Genomic DNA, 19,036 nt, shown 5'->3' with positions numbered 1-19,036 from the left:
GTTTACCTGTGGCACTGGTCATTAAGTATGTAGCTTTTGTGACACTGGTCATTAAGTATATGTTTTTGTGGCACTGGTCATTAAGTATGTTGCTTTTGTGGTACTGGTCATTAAGTATGTGGCTTTTATGGTACTGATTGTTAGACTTAGCCTCATGTGTTGAACTTATATTCCAATTTATCCATGCTAACTGGCTTCCATGCTAGGTGTCTTTTTTAAGTTTCTCTCTGATTTCTGTTGTAATCCAAGGAAATTATACCCTTCTAAGTCAGAGTAGTATGTGTGGGAATAATCTATTTTGGACTGGTTTAAGCAGGTTATAAAACACTGATACTACAGTGATAGGATAATTATCTAAGTAAACTAAATGTCAGTTAATGTAAGTTGGTTCTTTGTTTAGAATGTTTTATATTGCCTCTGGGATGAAATGGACTTATTACATAGGAAGTGGAGCATTCAGTGTTGTAATAAAAGAAAGGGCATTGACCACTAAGGCCATTAGGTAGTACTTGATCATTATTGCATAGAAAACAGGGAAACATAGGAATAACACTAAGGAAGCAATTTTGAGATTATAAGATGCCTAACCATATGCACCTCCCTTTATATGCACTTTGTAGTGCTCACATCCTAGATATAGCAAGGCAGGACACAATAAACCCAGTTTAAACTTGTGTCTACCCATCGGACTGTCCAGACCAGCCTTAAAGGTAGTCAAAGCAGTACTTTAAACTGCAGTGGTAACTTATTTTACATGCCGGGAACATGTTGAGTTGGGAACCTATCTTTCTAGGAAGCCTTGTTTAGTTGTGGTGGAGATTTAGGTCACTGGTGTGGGTGTTTGCAGAACCACTGGTTTTCCAAAGAAATAAAAGGTGAAATAGGACATGGTCTTTCATGGCTTGAATAGAGGGGCATAAACCATCTTAGAGAAGAATGTAGGCTACTGAGTATAAGGGGGAGGTGTACTAATCCAGCGAGATCATTGAAAGATTTAAGGCCTTTAATTTACTTGGTACAGAATCTCTGGAGTCTTTCCAGATTGAACAATCTGTTTGGATTTATACATACCAAAGTGGATATTGCACTCAGAGATGGGTCTAATAATGGAAGAGTAGAGTGGTAGGATGACTTCTTTTGGTCTTGAAGATATTCTCCTGGAAATTAACTGGGAGAGACAGAAGAAGTTCCTGACTATGGTTGAACAATGTTGATCGAATGAGACAAAATTGTCTGTATAAGTACCTAGGTCTGGCCATGTCTGTCTGAACATGAGTACCATTTATAACATATGAGGTAATAATATCTTTTTTACCAAATGCTACTATGTTGCACTTTATTGCATACAACTTGAAACATTTTCAGTACATCAGGTATGTGTAGATTCCATCCTTAACAGGAGCTATTTAGCATCAGTGTATGAGCAGGTCACAATGCCCAGCATACAGACATTAGTAAACCTGGTCACCATACCTCTGAGATATTAGATTGGATATCTGCAAAATACAGGCCAACAGGATGGGGCCCAGCACTGAGCACTGTAGTACACCAATGCAGGTTTACATTCAGAGAGGGTACCAGCAACCTTCACACAACCTGGGATCTGTTAGATGGGCAGTTCGCAATCCAGTGGATAGCATAGTGGTTTACATTATGTTTGTCTTAGATTTGTTTCTAATACAAACACGAAGACTAGTGTCAAAAGCCTTGGCCAGGGCAAACCAAGCACTGTGCACTCTGACCACTGCCCATAACCTCCGTAAGCTTACTAGATTCAGAAGACAGAACCTGCCCTTTACAAAACCAAACTGAGTGGAGTCTAGATAAGTTAAGTTACCTATGTCAGCAGAAAAGTTCTCATATGATACGCTCCATGGCTTTGCATATCAGGCTGGTGAGGCTGATGGGCCTATAATTATCCTGGTCTGTAGAGGGGCCTATAATTATCATGGTCTGTAAAGGGACTGCCCTATGTTATCCAGGTATCAGGCTCAAATCATGTGACTAGACTAAGGCTTAACAGTTTAAGAAGAAGCTAAGATATTACATACTTAACACTACCGAGAATGCAGCCTGGTATGTTGTTTGGCTCCATGGAGGCATTACATGTTTATGCTTTGGCAGGGATTCTAAAACTTGTTCCAAGATAATTTCAGGGGGAAATTAAGTTTTCAGGGATACTAGGAACAACAGTATAGGTAGGTGGGGTAAAGTTAGCACTAAATTTATCTTCTAATATATTGTCTATATCCTTGGGATTCGAATATGTAATATTCTTATAAATGAGGTCAGTACTTTGTTGGGCATTACTCTTTAACTCTTTAATTTCCATCATAACTGAAGAAGGCTTTGTAGTTTCCTTTGGTATCTGTAACGACCCTTCTTTGCTTTGCATTTTCTAATAGTACTCTTAAGATTCTTTCTAGGATGCTGCCATGTGGTTCTGAGACGAACGGATGGGGATTTCTTATAACTTTCTATTATTTTCCTTCAGTTGTTATATCCTTTATTAAAATGGGAACTGCAACACAGAGGACAGAGGTTTATTCCTGAATTTATCATTATATTTATGGTGTTCAGTACTGACTTTTTTATACAGCTGTTTAAGTGATGGTAAAAATCACATGGGAATGCAGTGGTGTTGTTGGCTGCTTCCATTTGCAGTGTATTGTTGGGAATCTAGATTAGGTCTTCTTCAAGCTGAAATGGGTTCAACTGGAGTCCATGTCAGGTTGAGTATTAGTTCATTGAATTAAGGCAGTTTGTATAGTAGAGGATTTCTTACTACCAACATGACCCCACACCCCCATTCATAGCCCTGGTCTGTTATCAAAGAAGGACTGATAGATTTGTGAAATATATTCATAGGTGTGTACTAGGCTAATTGCCCTGGAGCCTTTACAAGCCTAGCCCAAAAAAAATTGCCCAGGCACCGTGCCACCCGATGTTAGTTCACAGTGCCCATATCCAGTAGTGCAACTGGAATGATCCCTGGAGTGAACTTTCTGTTACCCATCCACTCGTCAAGATTTCTCTTGAAGAGGGCCTAAAATGAATGGACTGCATTGGGGCTGGTGCCGTGAATGACTGCATGCTAAGTGAAAGCTCTAACCACTATGCTATTTCACTTTTTTGTGAGGTTTGGTAGATTTATGGAATATATTGTGAGGTACAGAACATTCTATTTGTTACTGTGGCTTTGATGATTGATACATGTGATAGTAAAGTTTCTATGAGGTTTCTTTTTGCAGCTTTTCTACCATTGTTCTAATGGCAGTACATGAAGTTTGAGAAGGTGGACTTTTGTTTTTCATAGTTGGGCCTTCTCTAACATTACTTATGTTTATTGTAAAGTTATGATTTATTAGTTGGCAGATATTGGCAGGGCGCTATAACCAACCTAACAGGGACATCAGAGGCGCATATTACCATACTGTGTGTTACATTGTCAATTCTTACATTTCCAAATAGTGAGACAACACTTTATCTTCAAGGCTGTTCCATGAAATGGTATTGAACATCTGGAAAGACCCCAGAGGTACTTTGCACAACAGAGGAAAGATTATACTAGCTAAATTCTTTAAGATCAAGCCTACACAACCACTCAAATAGAAACTTTACCAGCAAAGAATGATGGCATCTTTGTATCACTCCCAATAACACACATGAAGGCAAAAGGCAAACCCAGCTGATCCCTTCCTCATATTTTTATTTATTTTTTATTATAAAATACAAACTTCCTCAGAATAAAAACTTTTATTTTGAGGAAGTTTATATTTTATAAACAAAAGTACTAAATAAATACTTGGGAGTGGATCAGTTTACCTTTTGCCTTCATTTGTGTTATTTCTACAGTTTGTGGGTGTCATGGAAGTCTTGAACTCTAATACATATATTTTATGCAAACAGATGCAATTCAAGCAGTATCTCAGATGGGAGAACAATCTGTTTATCCATGTGTTATTATCCAGGTCTACTTTGTCCCACATTACCCTAAAGGTGATCCAAAAGAAGGTGCAGTATTTCAACAGGCATCATTTCTATTATTGACAAATGCCTCTCTCTCTGTGCCTGTAATGCATCACTCTAAGAAGACTGTACTCAAGGTCAGCGACCCAGGCTGGAATCCTGGCTGCACATGCTGCTGGAAATGAGGGTAGTATGAAAAGTACTCCATCACTTCTGACTCATGTATAAGGGTGATGGTACTCTGCAGAACTGAGTTAGTAGTGTAAGGCCAGAGGGCAATGTTACTCTGCAGAAGTGGGTTAGATGTAAAAAGCCAAAGGGTGATGGTACTCTCCAGAAGTGAGTTAGTAGTATAAGTCCAGAGGGCGATGCTACTCTGCAGAAGTGGGTTAGAAGTAAAAAGCCAAAGGGTGATGGTACTCTCCTGAAATGAGTTAATAGTGTAAGGCCAAAGGGTGATGGTATTCTCCAGAAGTGAGTTAGTAGTATAAGGCCAGAGGGCGATGCTACTCTGCAGAAGCGGGTTAGTAGTAAAAGGCCAAAGAATGATGGTAATCTCCAGAACTGAGGAAGCAGTATAAGGCCAGAGGGTGATGGTACTCTCCAGAACTGACTTAGTGGTGTCCTATACCATAGTGCAAGAGGAAATTAGAAGCAGAGCTCTACTGGCAGAAGTGGTTACAGTGAGTTTGCCATGAGGGGCTTAATAAGCTAACAATGTCCTTCATAACAGGGAAGTACAACATGCAGACAGACTATATGAACAGAATAAAATCATCCCAGAAAAATGAGTCCTATCCTCTAACAAATTTCAGAAAATTCAGTACAGATGGGGACCCTGTAGAAGAAGACCTGATGCCATATCCTTCCAATGAAAACCTACTGAGGTTCTTTTCCAGGTTCTGCTCAAACAGAGCCATAATGCCTTTTCTTACCTTTGGCCATTCAGGAAGGTGCTATTTTCCAAGTCCTACAGTCATTCAAAAGTGTAATAAAAATGACAAGAATAGTGACGGCTTCCCCATGATTGCTGATACTCTGATAGTTTTCCTTTTTTACAAGGAAGGTTACAAGAGAATCCATAAAATGCAATGGATTCTAGACCTGCTAGCTCAGTGCAGTTCACCTCCATATTGAAAATATTTAACCTGTTGAACATGTCTCTCCTCATTTCTAAAAGATATGCTTTTGTCTTAGGGCGCAAAACCTATACAGTCTCCATGTAGAACATTTCCCTCTCATGCTTTTTGTCAACAAATACATCACATTTAATTACTGTATAATTATTTGTTAATTTAGTTAGTTAGTTAGTTAGTTGCAATTTATTTACTGGGTAGGTGCTTTGGGTCTAGCGATCTTTTTCAGTCATGACCCTGGTACAAAAGGGGGATCTATATTATAACATCGAAGTCTTACAACTTTGAATGTTATAATATCGAACCATTTCCATCAAAACACCATAACAGTGAACACTCAGAATAGTGAATTTTTTCCCAGGAAAAAAATTTGCTGTTCCGACATACATACACACAACACAAGCACACCAAAATAAATAATCCGCACACATACACTTCACAAAACCCTACACTAACCCATACATACACTACTAGCTACCCACTTACCTTCACCCAACCCTAACCCTAAGGTTCGTAACTACCGCACACTGAACTTACCCGCTCCCTAACCCTAAAATCGCTATCGCACACTCAGCTTACCCGCTTCCTAACCCTAAAGTCCCTATCGCACACTCACCTTACCCGCTCCCTAACCCTAAGGTCCCTATCGCACACTCACCTTCATTCGCACACTTACCTTAACCCAGTCCATAACCTTCGCTCCACAGTCGAGGAAATAGCAAAGCTGCAGAAACAGCCCACCGAATACCTTCCCTAGGAAAGTATTCGATATTTTGCAGCTTCGCTATTTTTGGCATTCGGTGCATAGGGTTGGATATTATAACATTTTAAGACTTCGATGTTATAATATAGACCCCAAAAGAAAGGGTCTATATTATAAGGTCGACAGCTGAAAACATCAAACACCATATGGTCGACACCATATGGTCGATGCCTTCAAACGTCGACCTTATAATAAGACCAAAAAAAAGAAAAGTACCCTAATGGGTTTAAGCAGGGTGGGCAAGTCCCCCTGCACCCCCGCTACTTAAATATACCAACTCTGAGACCACACTACATTGCAGTAAACAAAAATCTCCCCTTACAGAGATTTCCGTTTACGCGTTCGAGATTCTCAGCATTCACTATTCTCATGTCGACAATGACAGATTCGACATCGTCGGCTTTTGAGATTCTAATATAGACCCAAAAGAAACAATGGAATGACATTTTACACAAATGATATGCAAGTTACTATTTCAAAAACATTTTTATACACATGGGGGTTACAATGCATAAGTGTATATAAATCAACCATACAATAGTGGAATTGCTGTGAAATTACAGTAAGAAAGTATACAACAGTACAGTAGAGGAATTACTATATGGTCTGTGAATACAACAATAGAATTACAGTGGAATTATACTACAATAGAGGTGTTACTGTCCTGAATGTGATTATGTGCAACAAATATGGAGTAAGAATTACCAAAAAGAAACAATATATAAATAACTGCAGTAAGACAGTAACTTTGTGATTTATTTAGCCAGTGTGACAGAAGCAAGTATATTTAGCCTCTTGAAACTTTTCCTGAAAGAGTCCAAGGTAGTGTTATTTTTTACACCTGAAGACAGGTGTTTCCAAAAGGTGGGTCCTGTTCTAGAGAACACCTTTTCACTGATAGCCTGTTGAAATCTTAGTCTGGTTAAATAAGAGGATCACCTTGATTGTTTCTGAATAGGTTTTTTTCTCTAACTGACAGTTTAGTTTTCAGTGGGGGAAGGGGGCAGTAACCCGACACACACATTTTGAATATTAGTGTACCCAGAAGATTAGAAGCTCAGTTTGATACAGGGTGCCAATGGGTCTTGAGCAGTCGTGTTCTAATGTCTGCAAGCAGGGCAGACGTTCAGGTTCTTGCTTCAGCTGTTTGAAGTGTTTGTGTGTGTTGTGGACTGAATGTAGGTTAAAGTGTAGCAGGGGCTGCAGGACATATTCTAGTTTAGGCATTAAAACATTTTTCATTATGGGTTTTCTTGTAACAGGGGAGACACAATTTAGATGAGAAAGAACATTTCTGGTAACCTTGTCAGTGTGAGCAGTGAAATTAAGGAGGAGATCAAGTGTGACTCCAAAGTATTTTTCTTCATTTACATTAGTTAAAAGGTTGTTGTTTAACATATTTACAATATGTACACAGAAAGGAAGAAATTCAGCATCGCATATCATTATACAATAATAGGAATACATTGAATCATCAAGGTAATCTTATACAATTAACACATTAAGAGTCTTGGTATTTCAATAGCAACATTTCACAGTTATTTCAATAGCAACATTTCAAGCTTAACCCAATGACAAAAGTCTTAGTATGATTTATAGATCTTATTCTGATCATGTCTTTGTCAGTTTTACATAGTACTGCTGTTAAATTTAAACATTTTTTGAACGTAGGAACTGAGTTCGATTTCCTTTTTTTTTTGTAATAACTTTGCTAGCAACTGCCAAGAGAGCCCAAAACATTTTTTGGGGATGATTACTAGTTTATTAGAGTGCAGCCATATCCAAAAGGCTGAAAATTTGGATTGCATACTGGTCTGAAGAGTTGCATTTTTTTTTCTTTCCAAATGTTAGGAGAATATCATCTGCATACATTGTGATATTAAGGTTGGCTAGGTTTATGATAAGATCATTGATAAAATAAAAAAAAGAAGTGGCTCCAGGAACAAACCTTGTGGTACACTTGTATTTAATGTTCTTTGTTTGAAAAGTAATTATTGGGAAAAAAATGAAATGTTCAGTCTATAAGATAGTTTTAGATCTAATCGATTGCATTCCCTCCAAAGTTTATTTTTTTAAGTTTAAGTTAATACAGTTTCTCTTTAAAAGCAAGATAGACTAACAAGCTAGTACTACTGTGTCCTAAAGACATTTTTCAACTTATTCTCCACAATAACTGTTGAGTTTAGCTTGTTCTTCCTGTGTCTATGTGTTTTTTCCTCAGATTTCTTCCAATGTTTCAAAAGCGTGTCAGTTAACTGGCTACAAACAATTTCTCATATGCATGTATGTATGTTTTATTTACCCTTCCCTTCCTGGCCAAGTCATGAATGTAAAAGGTCCAGAGAAGGACCAGTTTCACTTACCCATCTAACAAATAATTAAAATAAAAAAAAAATGATGTTGCTACTAACCACATGCAATATGGTAGCCAGAATTTTGTAGACTGAGTTTATCTCTTCAGGAGTAAAACCAATCACTTTCATGGCCTCTGCGACAGCTTTGTGATTTGCCCTGTCACTGGTATTAGTCTGTAAAGACAGGAAAAAGAAACAGCAAAAAAATATAGATGAATGACAACCAGGTGGAAGCACAGTAGTGTGCAAACAAGGAAACAACATCAGATATACAGACAAAAAAAAACTTTTCTCACACAACAGGCTACTCTGTGGAAGGATGGCTGTTCATCAGCTTTCTCAAGATATATTATTAGCCTAAATGTACCCATAAAGGCTTATAAAGTAAAAAGTTATGAGTATTCAGAAGCCATGTAGCTAAAACACTGATCTGTCCTTAAGGGGTCATTTGCATATATCTCAGGGAACTCTACTTTGGAGGCTTAAGGTATTACACAGTGAAGACTCTAGCTTAACTGGGTTTTTCTTTCAGTTTTCGCTCAGTTGTTTGTCTGTGTAACCGTTTTGCTCTTTGGTTTGGTTTTGATTATTGAAGTGGAGGCTATACAACAGAGATCTTTATAGGCTGTCTTCTAAAATATATAATTAACCAAAAATGTAAAACATTAAAAAATGTTTTTTTTTTTTTTTTCTGCAGGAATGCCTTCCATGCCAATCTGTATCCACCCTACATATCTGACCTTTCTCCAGGGTCATAACACTTCTGAGAAAAAGAACAAACTTTTCAGTAAATTCCATTTTCCAAGTTCAACATTTACTGATAAATGTTACAATTTTCCCTGCTTTAACGAAAATTAGTTCAAGTTCCTAATAAGAACTAATATTACCATTTCACTTCCGAGATTCTAATAGTGCATAAGCAGAGGGCTTACTTGGTCTGTATTTGTATTTGTGTGTGTGTGTGTGTGTGTGTGTGTGTGTGTGTGTGTGTGTGTGTGTGTGTGTGTGTGTGTGTGTGTGTGTGTGTGTGTGTGTGTGTGTGTGTAACTTCATCTTAACTACCATTCTGGAGGTTTCCTAGCTGAAAATATAAAGATAAACCTCTTCAAGGAAAACCAAACACATACCTGTCCTGTGGCAGTGAAACCAACACATCATGCTGGAAGACTTAGGTTTGAATCCTAGATGAGAGCTAATACTCTTTCCACTTCTTTGCTTTTGCTTCAAGTGAGTCACTTGTAACCATATTCTCAGCTTAGCAGTTATAGGATTGACTAACTGTTGAAGTTCCAATACTGTAACTGTGATTCTTACTGTAGTAGAACTAAAGTTGTGAATGCAAATTTGAGGCTGTTTTATTTTGTATTAGAAAATGGGCTTGGAGATTCTGCAATCCTTGATGGACATCAACATTCCAAAAAGGGGACTTTATATGGAGAAGCTGCTTGGAAAAGTTGCACATACTCCAGCACATAATCTGAGTGCTAAGACTGAAATTCTTTACTGAAGCAAACATTTCCTTTCCCTTGCTAATCATGAATCTTAAAAAGCCATGGTTTGTGAGAGGGGAGAAAAATAAAATAAAAACAACAGTACCAACACAAGTAACTACAGCAACAACAGCAGCTAAAAGAACATGACTTTTTATTTCTAAAGCAAGTTATTGCAGCAGCAATTAAAAGGAACTGTGTGTGTGTGTGTGTGTGTGTGTGTGTGTGTGTGTGTGTGTGTGTGTGTGTGTGTGTGTGTGTGTGTGTGTGTGTGTGTGTGTGTGCTCATTCACATGTGTCTAATAATGTTTTGGAATGTTTTTGACAGCAACAAAAACAAATATGTTATGTTATCAGACACATAAACTGTGCATAGATATGTGTGTGTGTGTGTGTGTGTGTGTGTGTGTGTGTGTGTATGTGTGTGTGTGTGTGTGTGTGTGTGTGTGTGTATGTGTGTGTGTGTGCACGCGCGCGTGTGTGTGTCCTTGTTTGGCTGTAAAATACTTTCCACAAAGATGATTATTTATCATATACCAACTTTGAAACATTAGGCAGAGGAACTATTTTATGTCTAAAATATGAAAAAAGGTACATATACTAGTAATAAAACAAATACAAACCATTTTAACAGGTAGACCATTTTCTAAGTGCCAGAACACAACAGGGAGGGCATTACAGGAAATAATGAACCAACCAGGGGAAAGAAAAGACCTCTGGCTGCAGCTCCTGGGCAGTCTTTTATTTCCCTGTAATGTCCACTCTGCCAGGCTTTACAGCTTACATATTCCCCTACTCTGAGGTACAGAAATCTCAAAGAAAGTGTATATATATATATATATATATATATATATATATATATATATATATATATATATATATATATATACATACACACAGCTGGGTAATGGAGGGATAAAATGCTTTAATGGTGTAACATAGAATTTAAGGATTCACTACTCTGTAGTTTATTTTTCAAAATGTTGGGACTCAGAGTTATTTTAGGAAGCTGTAGAAAATGTGTACAAGGAGAAAGGCCTGTATGGTATGACAAAACACTCTTCTTCTAAGAAATTGATGTGTATACAGGAAGAAAGACACATAGAGTGAATAAGAATTTAAAATATGAATACATCACTCTCTCAAACAGCAAGTGGGAGGGGTGTAAATGAAAATGAAGATCAGATAGAGAAAGGAAGAAATAACATGAATGACAGCTGGAAACAGAACAATCCAGTGGGTGGTATGGTCCCGTGGAATGCAGTGCTGAAAGTAGTATTAAGGCATAAGCAAATGAAAGGGTTTAAGGGTGCTTGTGACAGAAGGAAAATGGGCCAGGACAAAAACTGAACTGGATGCAGTTACAATGATCGTTGACTATAGTTTATTTTCTGTAACATTCCTCTCGTGTTGACATTCTATATTCTGATTCTTCTAATGTAAACATTGCTTCATTGGATGGCATACAAGGCTTCACCTCTCTCTCCTTCTCTCCCTCCCTTTTTTGGGGGAGAAATTCCATGTTTTTATTCCACTTTCATGCAAGCAATTATACCCAAACTTTGTTTTCTATTTTGCCTTCCTGTTACTGGTATTTTCTGCTGGAAGTCAAGTCCAACTCAGCCCCTACAAGCCGCTCTTCTTAAAAATAAATTTTATTTCCTAGACCAGGGGCAATTGCACATGTAACACTCCTGAGCCCATTGTATCACTTATCCTTTTGATACCATTTTCAATATATCCCTTACTGTTCTACCTTTTACTCCAAATGTGCTTACATGTCTCAGTATAATTATATATGCTTTTAGGAGGAGGGAACAATTTACATTTATTTTTTCATTTACTCTTAACTGGTTCAAATACCTCAGTATGAAATATTGAAAGTATCCACTACAACATATTGGTTTACTTCTTGGAAGATCATATGTCCTCCTCAGTTTCTTTCTATCACACATGTTTACACTACAATACTTTTGTGCAACCGCTCTGCCAGAGGTGTAGCTGGCTCCATCTCTGCCCTGTGCCAGTATCATAAACCTGTGCTCCACGTCCTCAGCTCTTCGAGTGAAGAGAAAAAAAAATGGTATTCCTTCTACTGGCACACCAACCCGAGCCATTCAGGTCCCATTTCTGTGCCCTGCCCCAACCTTCATTTGCCCATCACAGTTTATTACACAAAAAATCTTCTAACTGTAGCAAACTGCTTACTACAAACATAACAAAGAGTTGCTACAGTTTATACCCTGCCTGCACAGAGTGCTACAGAGGTCATGTTTTAGATAAAAATAACACACTCCTTCTTTTAAACTGTGGAAAAACTGCTTGCAACAAGTGTAGCCAACAGTTGCTACAGCTTAGACTACACACAGCGAGCTACAGTGCTCAGCTTTGACCACAAATGCAATATTTCACTAACGAGGGATCGGGATGATTAATGGGTGATCCCTCTCACTCAACACTTTGTACCCAAGGCCACTGTCCTTCTCACCTCACTCTAGCTATGTTTCTGCACTCTACACAGACTTCCTATTTCAGGTCTTTCTTACAAAACAGAGTATGCTTTTTTGAAGCTTTTTTGAATTCACATCTTCACCTTGATTTTTGTTTTTGCTTTGTAAATGAATTTAGTTTTTTTTTATGCCTGGTGTATTGTCTGGGTTAACAGTGTGTAGTTTTTTGATTGAATTTTTTTCAGCACATAAAATATACGAGGCTAAAAACTGAGAAATACCAAAAAGATCAACCACCCAGTACAGACGAAGTTATAACAACTAGATAAAAATACTGTTTGTAAATACATAGAGAAATGTTAAAACTGGTTACACTTACAGTAGTATTTGCACCCTCTCTTGTGAAAATGTACATTGCAGGGTCTTTCTGGAGGTGAAGGGATTTCAGCTGACTTTCAGATCCTCCTAGAAGCAACTGAGGAAATCTGGGGTTATTTTTCTTGTGTCAGCATGAAGTACACAGTTTCAAGTTCTCACATCTGAATCTCATAAAAATACTTCCAAGAAATCAATAATATGATAGTAACCCACAGTATATTCCATTGTAAATCTGCTGTGCATGTAACAGAAACACACCTGTGTCTGTCTCCTTGTCTCAATATCTGGCAACCTGTGCATCTGACAATTTATCACTAAAATTTGCAGTGTGTACAGGTTATAAAAGTCAAGCTCACCATTAGTAATACAGTCCATGCCTAGTTAAGTAAATGTAGTATACATCTGGTGAAGTACGGTAAGGAAAGGCCTAGAATGAAGACACAGTGGTATAAAATGCATTCACATCAATAGTTTTACTAAAAAACCTGGAATTCACAAATCCCTTTTATGTAACAACCGTTATTAAAGTAATATAAACAATGTTCTACAGTCATCTTTTTAATGATAATATGCCAATAACTAGAATAAAATAAAATAGGATTTTTTATGCAATTGTGCCAACACAACAGAACGAATATTTGACCAAGACATGAGTATAAAACACACATTAAAAATGTAAGAATATTTCAGATCTGATATTGGGCATTATTTAATACTTTGCTTAAAATCTGTCTTTTTGATTTTCTCCAACTGATCTTCTTTATACTCTGCAGAGTTAGTGAGTATCTGAGGCTTCTTACTGGGTTAGTCAGATCTGAAGTGCGCTGATGTTCATCATATCGATCAATTTAGCTATATGGGATATATCCTGCACAGCTGTAGAAATTCAGTGGTCTCTTCCTACTGCCAAAAAGTGCTTCTCTTGTGGGCTTTCAAGGACTGACAGTTGGCTAGCACTTAATTTCTGGGAAGATAAGTTTCCTTTGGTGAAAAAAACCTTCCACAAATTATTTTTTTTTGACTGAAACCTTTACTTTTCAGTAAAATAGTTTGCTTTATGCTAAATATTTTTTTTTGGACTGATACTTTACTTTTCAGTCAGTTGAAAGGATCATAGGAGATTACTAGGCTATCAACCTGGAGGTAATTTTAAGCCCAACCATTTCAACCCAATGTAATACCGTAGAGGTACTAGTCAATACCCAAGAATGCATTTAGTGATGACTGTCCATGTACAGGAGGGTTGTGGGCACTATCGCCAGTAAGAATTTATGGTGCCCCATCCACTCATCCAGGTTCCTCTTGAACAATGTCATAGAGGTGCTCTGTTTCACATGAAATGGTAGCCTGTTCCAAAGATGTGACAGTCACTGGGAGATAAATCTGTCCCTCCAGCATGTCCTATTAAGTCACAGCTCATATTTAAGTCCCTGGAATGGGTAGCCATAGACCCATTTGTTTTATGGATATACACTAAGTTCATTAGGTCTGGGTATTGGGTTGCTCTGTAGGCCAGGCATAAGTCTCCAATAAGAAGTCTATACGAGTATAGTGACAGGAATTTTAGTCAGTTCATGTAAGGCACATGCTGGAGACCCTTGATCACCTTTGTTAGAAACCTCGGAGGTCTTTCTAATTGCTGTAGATGCTTAGTACGGTACATACTGAATAGGGCACTATACTCAATTACGGGTAGGAAAAGTGCCAAGTACAAGAGGGTTATAACTTCTTTTGTTCTCAAGGTGATGCCTTTACTAATCAAGTGAGCTATGTGGAAAATGTTCCTTACAATGGTAGACACGTGATGGTTGAAGTTAAGGTTATGGTCAACCTGTGATCCCAGGTCCCTTACTACTTCATGGGTACTTTGGGTATTGTTATTGATTTGATAGTGCAAAGGGACATTGTTTGTGCTGAAGGGAATGATGATACATTTCTTTGCATTCAATTTGAGACCATGACTAATACACCAGTCGTTGGTCTGTGTGAAACCATCCTGGAGTATACTGACATCATTTGGGGATTCAATGATTGCACCTAGTTTGCAGTTGTCTGCAAACCTGGTCAGCCATAACCCTTTAGTTTTGACCTAAAATTTTGTGACGTATATACCAAACAGTAGGGGGCCCATCACTGACCCCTGTGGCACCCTGCTGGTAACAGGTCTGCTGGTTGATGTGAAGTCACCCACTTTGATAGTGTGTGTCTGGTTTGTGAGCCAGTTGTCAACCCATCTTACAACAAAGGGATTTTCATTCAGTTTGCTAAGTTTTTCAGTAATGCCTGAATGTGGGATCATGTTGAAAGCCTTTGCCAAGTTGAGGTATGCTGCGTGCACAGATTTTCCCTCATCAGTGGCTTTGGTCACACTTTCAAAGAAATCCACCTGATTTAACAGGCAGGATCTGACCTTCATGAAGCAGAATTGGGTAGGATCCATGGTTTGGAGGTCACCTATGTCTTTATTTATGAGGTCCATAATGATAGGGTCCATGGCCTTATAGATGAGGCTGGTCAGGCTTATGGGTCTGTAATTCCCTGGGTCTGTTTCTAGGCCACCTTTGTGGAGGGGAATAACTATAGCTGTTCTCCATTCTGCAGGAACAAACCCTGTGGTTAGGCTATGATTTAAAAGAGTACTTAGTGGTGATGATAGCTCATGTTTTAGCCTGTTTAGAAAACAGCCTGGGGATGTCATCTGGTCATGGTTCTTTGCCTTGGACAGGGCTTTGAGGACCTGCTCTTCAGAAATGTAAGGTGGGGTGGGTAGTTTGTGGAAGGGTTTGTTGCAAGTTAGGAGGGAATAAGTGAGTGAAATATTTGCCAAACCTATCCGCTAGCAGGTTCACTATCTCTGTGGGGTCAGTGTGTGTGATACCTTTGGCCACCAGTTATGCACATGCTTGGGTCCTACCATTTAGGTTAGGTACATAGCTCTAAAAGGCCTTATGGTTACCCTTAGCAGTATTTGCTAGGTTTCTCTCAAAGGAGCTCTTGGACAATTTGACAAGTTATCTTATTTGCCTGTTAAAGCTGAGGAGGGTGCTTTTCCATTGGTGGGTCCTTATCTTTGTTTTCTTGGACAGCAACTTTTTGCATTTATTGTAGAGTTTGTTGATGCTTGAAGTCCACCATGGCAGCTTGATTTTACCTGGTGCTCTGGCTTTGATTCTATCTGGTACAGCCGAGTTTATACACTTATGCAAGTAATTGTACAGGGCTTTAGTGTAAGCTTTGGCGTAGTTACCACTTTCAGTTTGGGCTTGGGCTTGGAATGCATTTATACCTTCATTAGGAGAGTATAGTTTCACCCTTTGTGAGTTCTGGTGTTGGTGTCAGTAAGATGGTAACATATTTGTGGTCAGTTTTAACTAATGAGGGTCCAACAGTTGCGGCAGTGCACCTGTTTAACATGTTGGTGAGGACCAGATCTAGAATGTTTGTTCCTCTTGTCGGGGTATGGACTATTTTCTCCAGGGCATTTAAATTCACAAAGTCAAGGAACTTTTGTGCTAGTGAGCTTGGGCTAGAGTAGGTTTCCCAGTTTATGGTGGTATAATTGAAATCCCCCATAACCAGTGTGTTCAGTAAAATTTGGATTGTCTTCAGTTTGGTTAAGTAAGCTTTGTGGGTGTCATGATCGATGGAGGGGGATCTATAATGGGCTAGGACTTGAATGGGGGTCTTACCCACTGTAACCTGGACCTGGAGTTACACTATGGAGCTGTTCAGTTTAACTAGATGTGAAGTGAATTTATCTCTAATATAGATTGAAACACCACCTCCTTTGGTTTTCACATGTTCTTTTTGCAGTCTAAAGGTATGAAAGGCATTGTAGCCTTGCAGAGCCAGGGTACTCTCTGAGGCCTTAAACCAGGTTTCTGTGACTGCACAGACATCTACATCTTCTAGTTATAGAAGTGCTTCCAGGGAGCTCAATTTTTGGTGTAAGCTCCTAGCTTTTATCAGCATGACCCTTATTTTGTTCTGTTTGGTTAATTTCATGTTGGTAATGTTGTTTTTGAGACCTTGTCTAAAAAAGACACTATGAGAGAGGCACGAGCCTTTGCCAGCAGCCAAAAGCCTAGGGGTGACAGGTGCAAACCGTCTCTGACAAAGCAGCAATGTTTGTCAACCATGGCTTCCCAGGCAGGCAGGAACTGGATCTCCTTGGAATGACACCAAAAACTAAGCTGATTATTGAAATCATTTTTCATTTATGCTGTGGCATCATTCTAAGTGAGGGTAAGTATGCTGGTCAAGGCTAGGGACATACCTGCCTGGGACACATACTCAGAGAGCTCAACCATGTCTCTCTTCATATAGTCCAGTGAGGTACATCTCAGGTTATTCACACCAACATGAACTATGACAGAGTCATAATGGTACTTGTTGCTGACAGTTCTGAATACATGTGTGATTTGGCAAATCCTGGCACTGGACATGCAGCTGACTGTGCCTTTCTCCTTGTCCAACCTGGTGAATGGGACATCCATGTGTTTCACTACCGAGTCTCCAATGACAAGAAAACTTGTTTTTTGAGTGTGACGGCTTACGGCTTGGTGGGTGAGACACTGGTATTGCTATGTGTCATGGGTGCTGTGGAGACTGTGTTAGCTGTAGCTGACTTGTGTTTTGGAGAGCTCTGGTATTTTTGTAAGTTTTTTGAAAGAACCTCTGCTCATGTGTATTTACGTGTTTGAGGCATACTATGTGTATGAGTAGTTGAATGTGTATGGGTGGTGGTACTATATGAATATGTAATGGTGGTGAGTTGGCAACCTTCTCCATGTTACTGTTTTGAGTGAGAGAGAGAGCATGAATTCTAGATTCTTGGTGCAAATACATCTCTCACACTTTGTACTAGACTGTGTTGTTAATATGGGGTTGTCTGTGTACATGAGGCAATTGCTGCACTCCCTCAAGAGGCCCAAGTCAACAAGGTTGGCAGGATAAACAAGGATAGTCCAACTGTCCATAATGCTAGTTTGAAGACTGTTCTCACTAGGGGTGTCTTTTTGGAAATGATCATGGAGGAGCTCAGCAAATGGATATTTCTGCTAGGGTTTAAGGAAAAATTTGTGGAATTTAACTGTTCAGCTTTGGCACACAATTGCATGGTATTGTTTGGTGCAGTGTGTTGAGCAAACAAGCAGAACCTGCTCAGATGCAGGGCCTAAATACTAAAAGCTAAGACTTGGAAAAAAAACTCTGAAGGACCAATGAGGATGCTTATTCCAAGCACTAGACCAGCCTTCCTTTACCAGTCAAGTGCCAATCAAACACAATTCTCTCACAAAAGTGCAGATAGGCCCCTTCTGATCCAAGATGGCCTGGAAAATGTGTTCAGAACAAACAAATCACTACAGACATTTCCAGAAGCAGCAGGCCTGGATCTGGGCTATGCTACAGCTACTAGCTACCTTAATTTCAGTGGAAAACACTAGAGAATATTTAACACAGCAGAACAATAGCAGTGAGACACTGAAAAATGTTTAGAACAGCAGAAAATCAGCCAGGATGCTCTAAAGAATGATTTAAACAGAAAGAATATGCTTATTGTTTTCATTTTTATGTAAAACATGTTTAAAGTAATGTTGTATTACATTTTTTGTGAGAAAACATTTATTAAATTGTGTTTAGGAGCTAGGGTAAGTGTATGTTGCACTTTTTGTGGTGTTTTCAGGGTGAAACTACTGACTTTTTTATACTTTTTACTGACTATTACTACTGTTGGTGGTACACAGACTTCAGTCTTCCTTCTCAACTTTACCATGGAATAACTTACCAGTTCCCCTATTCTTCCTTCTACCACCCACAAAAAGAAGAACATTTCCCACCAGCCCCACCCCCCCCAGCACTTTATGAATTTGCCTTAGCCACAAATGGGCGACTGCTTTAGCCATTTCTGGTTCTTCAGAGCACTCACTGTCTTGGTTTCCTCTGATGTAGTTCCTTCAGCCATCATGAACCAAGGGTCAGACACATCTTCTGTGGCTGTTGAAGTGTCCTTGTTGGGCATGGGAGGATCCACTGTTTTTGGTCTTGGAGGAGATAGTGAGGAAAGCATTTCTGCCTAGCTGGACTGGGATGCCTGTTCCCCAGGGTGATGTCCTTGATAGGGATTGATCTGCTTTTATGGAAATTCTTCTTACAAACAAGCAGAAAGTGAAACATTTATTTTCCTCTATCTCAGATACTTTAGACAGTAAAGATTTATTGGACCTAGTTCAGGCTCTTGACCCTTTTTTTCTGGCTTTACTAGTAAAAGAAAAATGTTTTTTTTTTCTTTTTGTGAAGTTTCCTAGTATTATGAACAGGGAAACGAGGGAATAACTTATGTTTTTTTCTTCTCAGAAGATTGATTCTAATTTAACGGAAAATGATCCTTCTGACCGAATGCTGGAAGAATTTTCTTTTTCTGAAACCATATCAAGGATGAACCAACTTTTTCAGTGGAAACATAAAGGCATTCCAAGATCTTTGAAGAAATATG

The 19,036-nt window shown here is 38.8% G+C and overlaps 1 protein-coding gene across 1 annotated transcript in view; it reads right to left on the bottom strand.

Annotated features, from left to right (window-relative positions):
• Positions 1-19,036, bottom strand: part of LOC122797191 (unconventional myosin-Id-like) — a 2,023,191-nt gene that overhangs the window by 1,609,274 nt on the left and 394,881 nt on the right. The window contains exons 6-7 of the mRNA XM_044066013.1: positions 12,542-12,637; positions 8,280-8,396 (exon numbers count right to left, since the gene is read on the bottom strand). Coding sequence (XP_043921948.1) covers positions 8,280-8,396; positions 12,542-12,637 — 213 coding nt within the window. The remainder of the gene's footprint in view (positions 1-8,279; positions 8,397-12,541; positions 12,638-19,036) is intronic.

The sequence above is a fragment of the Protopterus annectens genome, chromosome 3.part0 (genome assembly GCF_019279795.1).
Source record: "Protopterus annectens isolate FY-2018-M chromosome 3.part0, PAN1.0, whole genome shotgun sequence".
Classification (NCBI taxonomy): domain Eukaryota; kingdom Metazoa; phylum Chordata; order Ceratodontiformes; family Protopteridae; genus Protopterus; species Protopterus annectens.
Note: the sequence above shows the minus strand (reverse complement) of the source record. Positions and strands in the feature narration are given on the sequence as shown.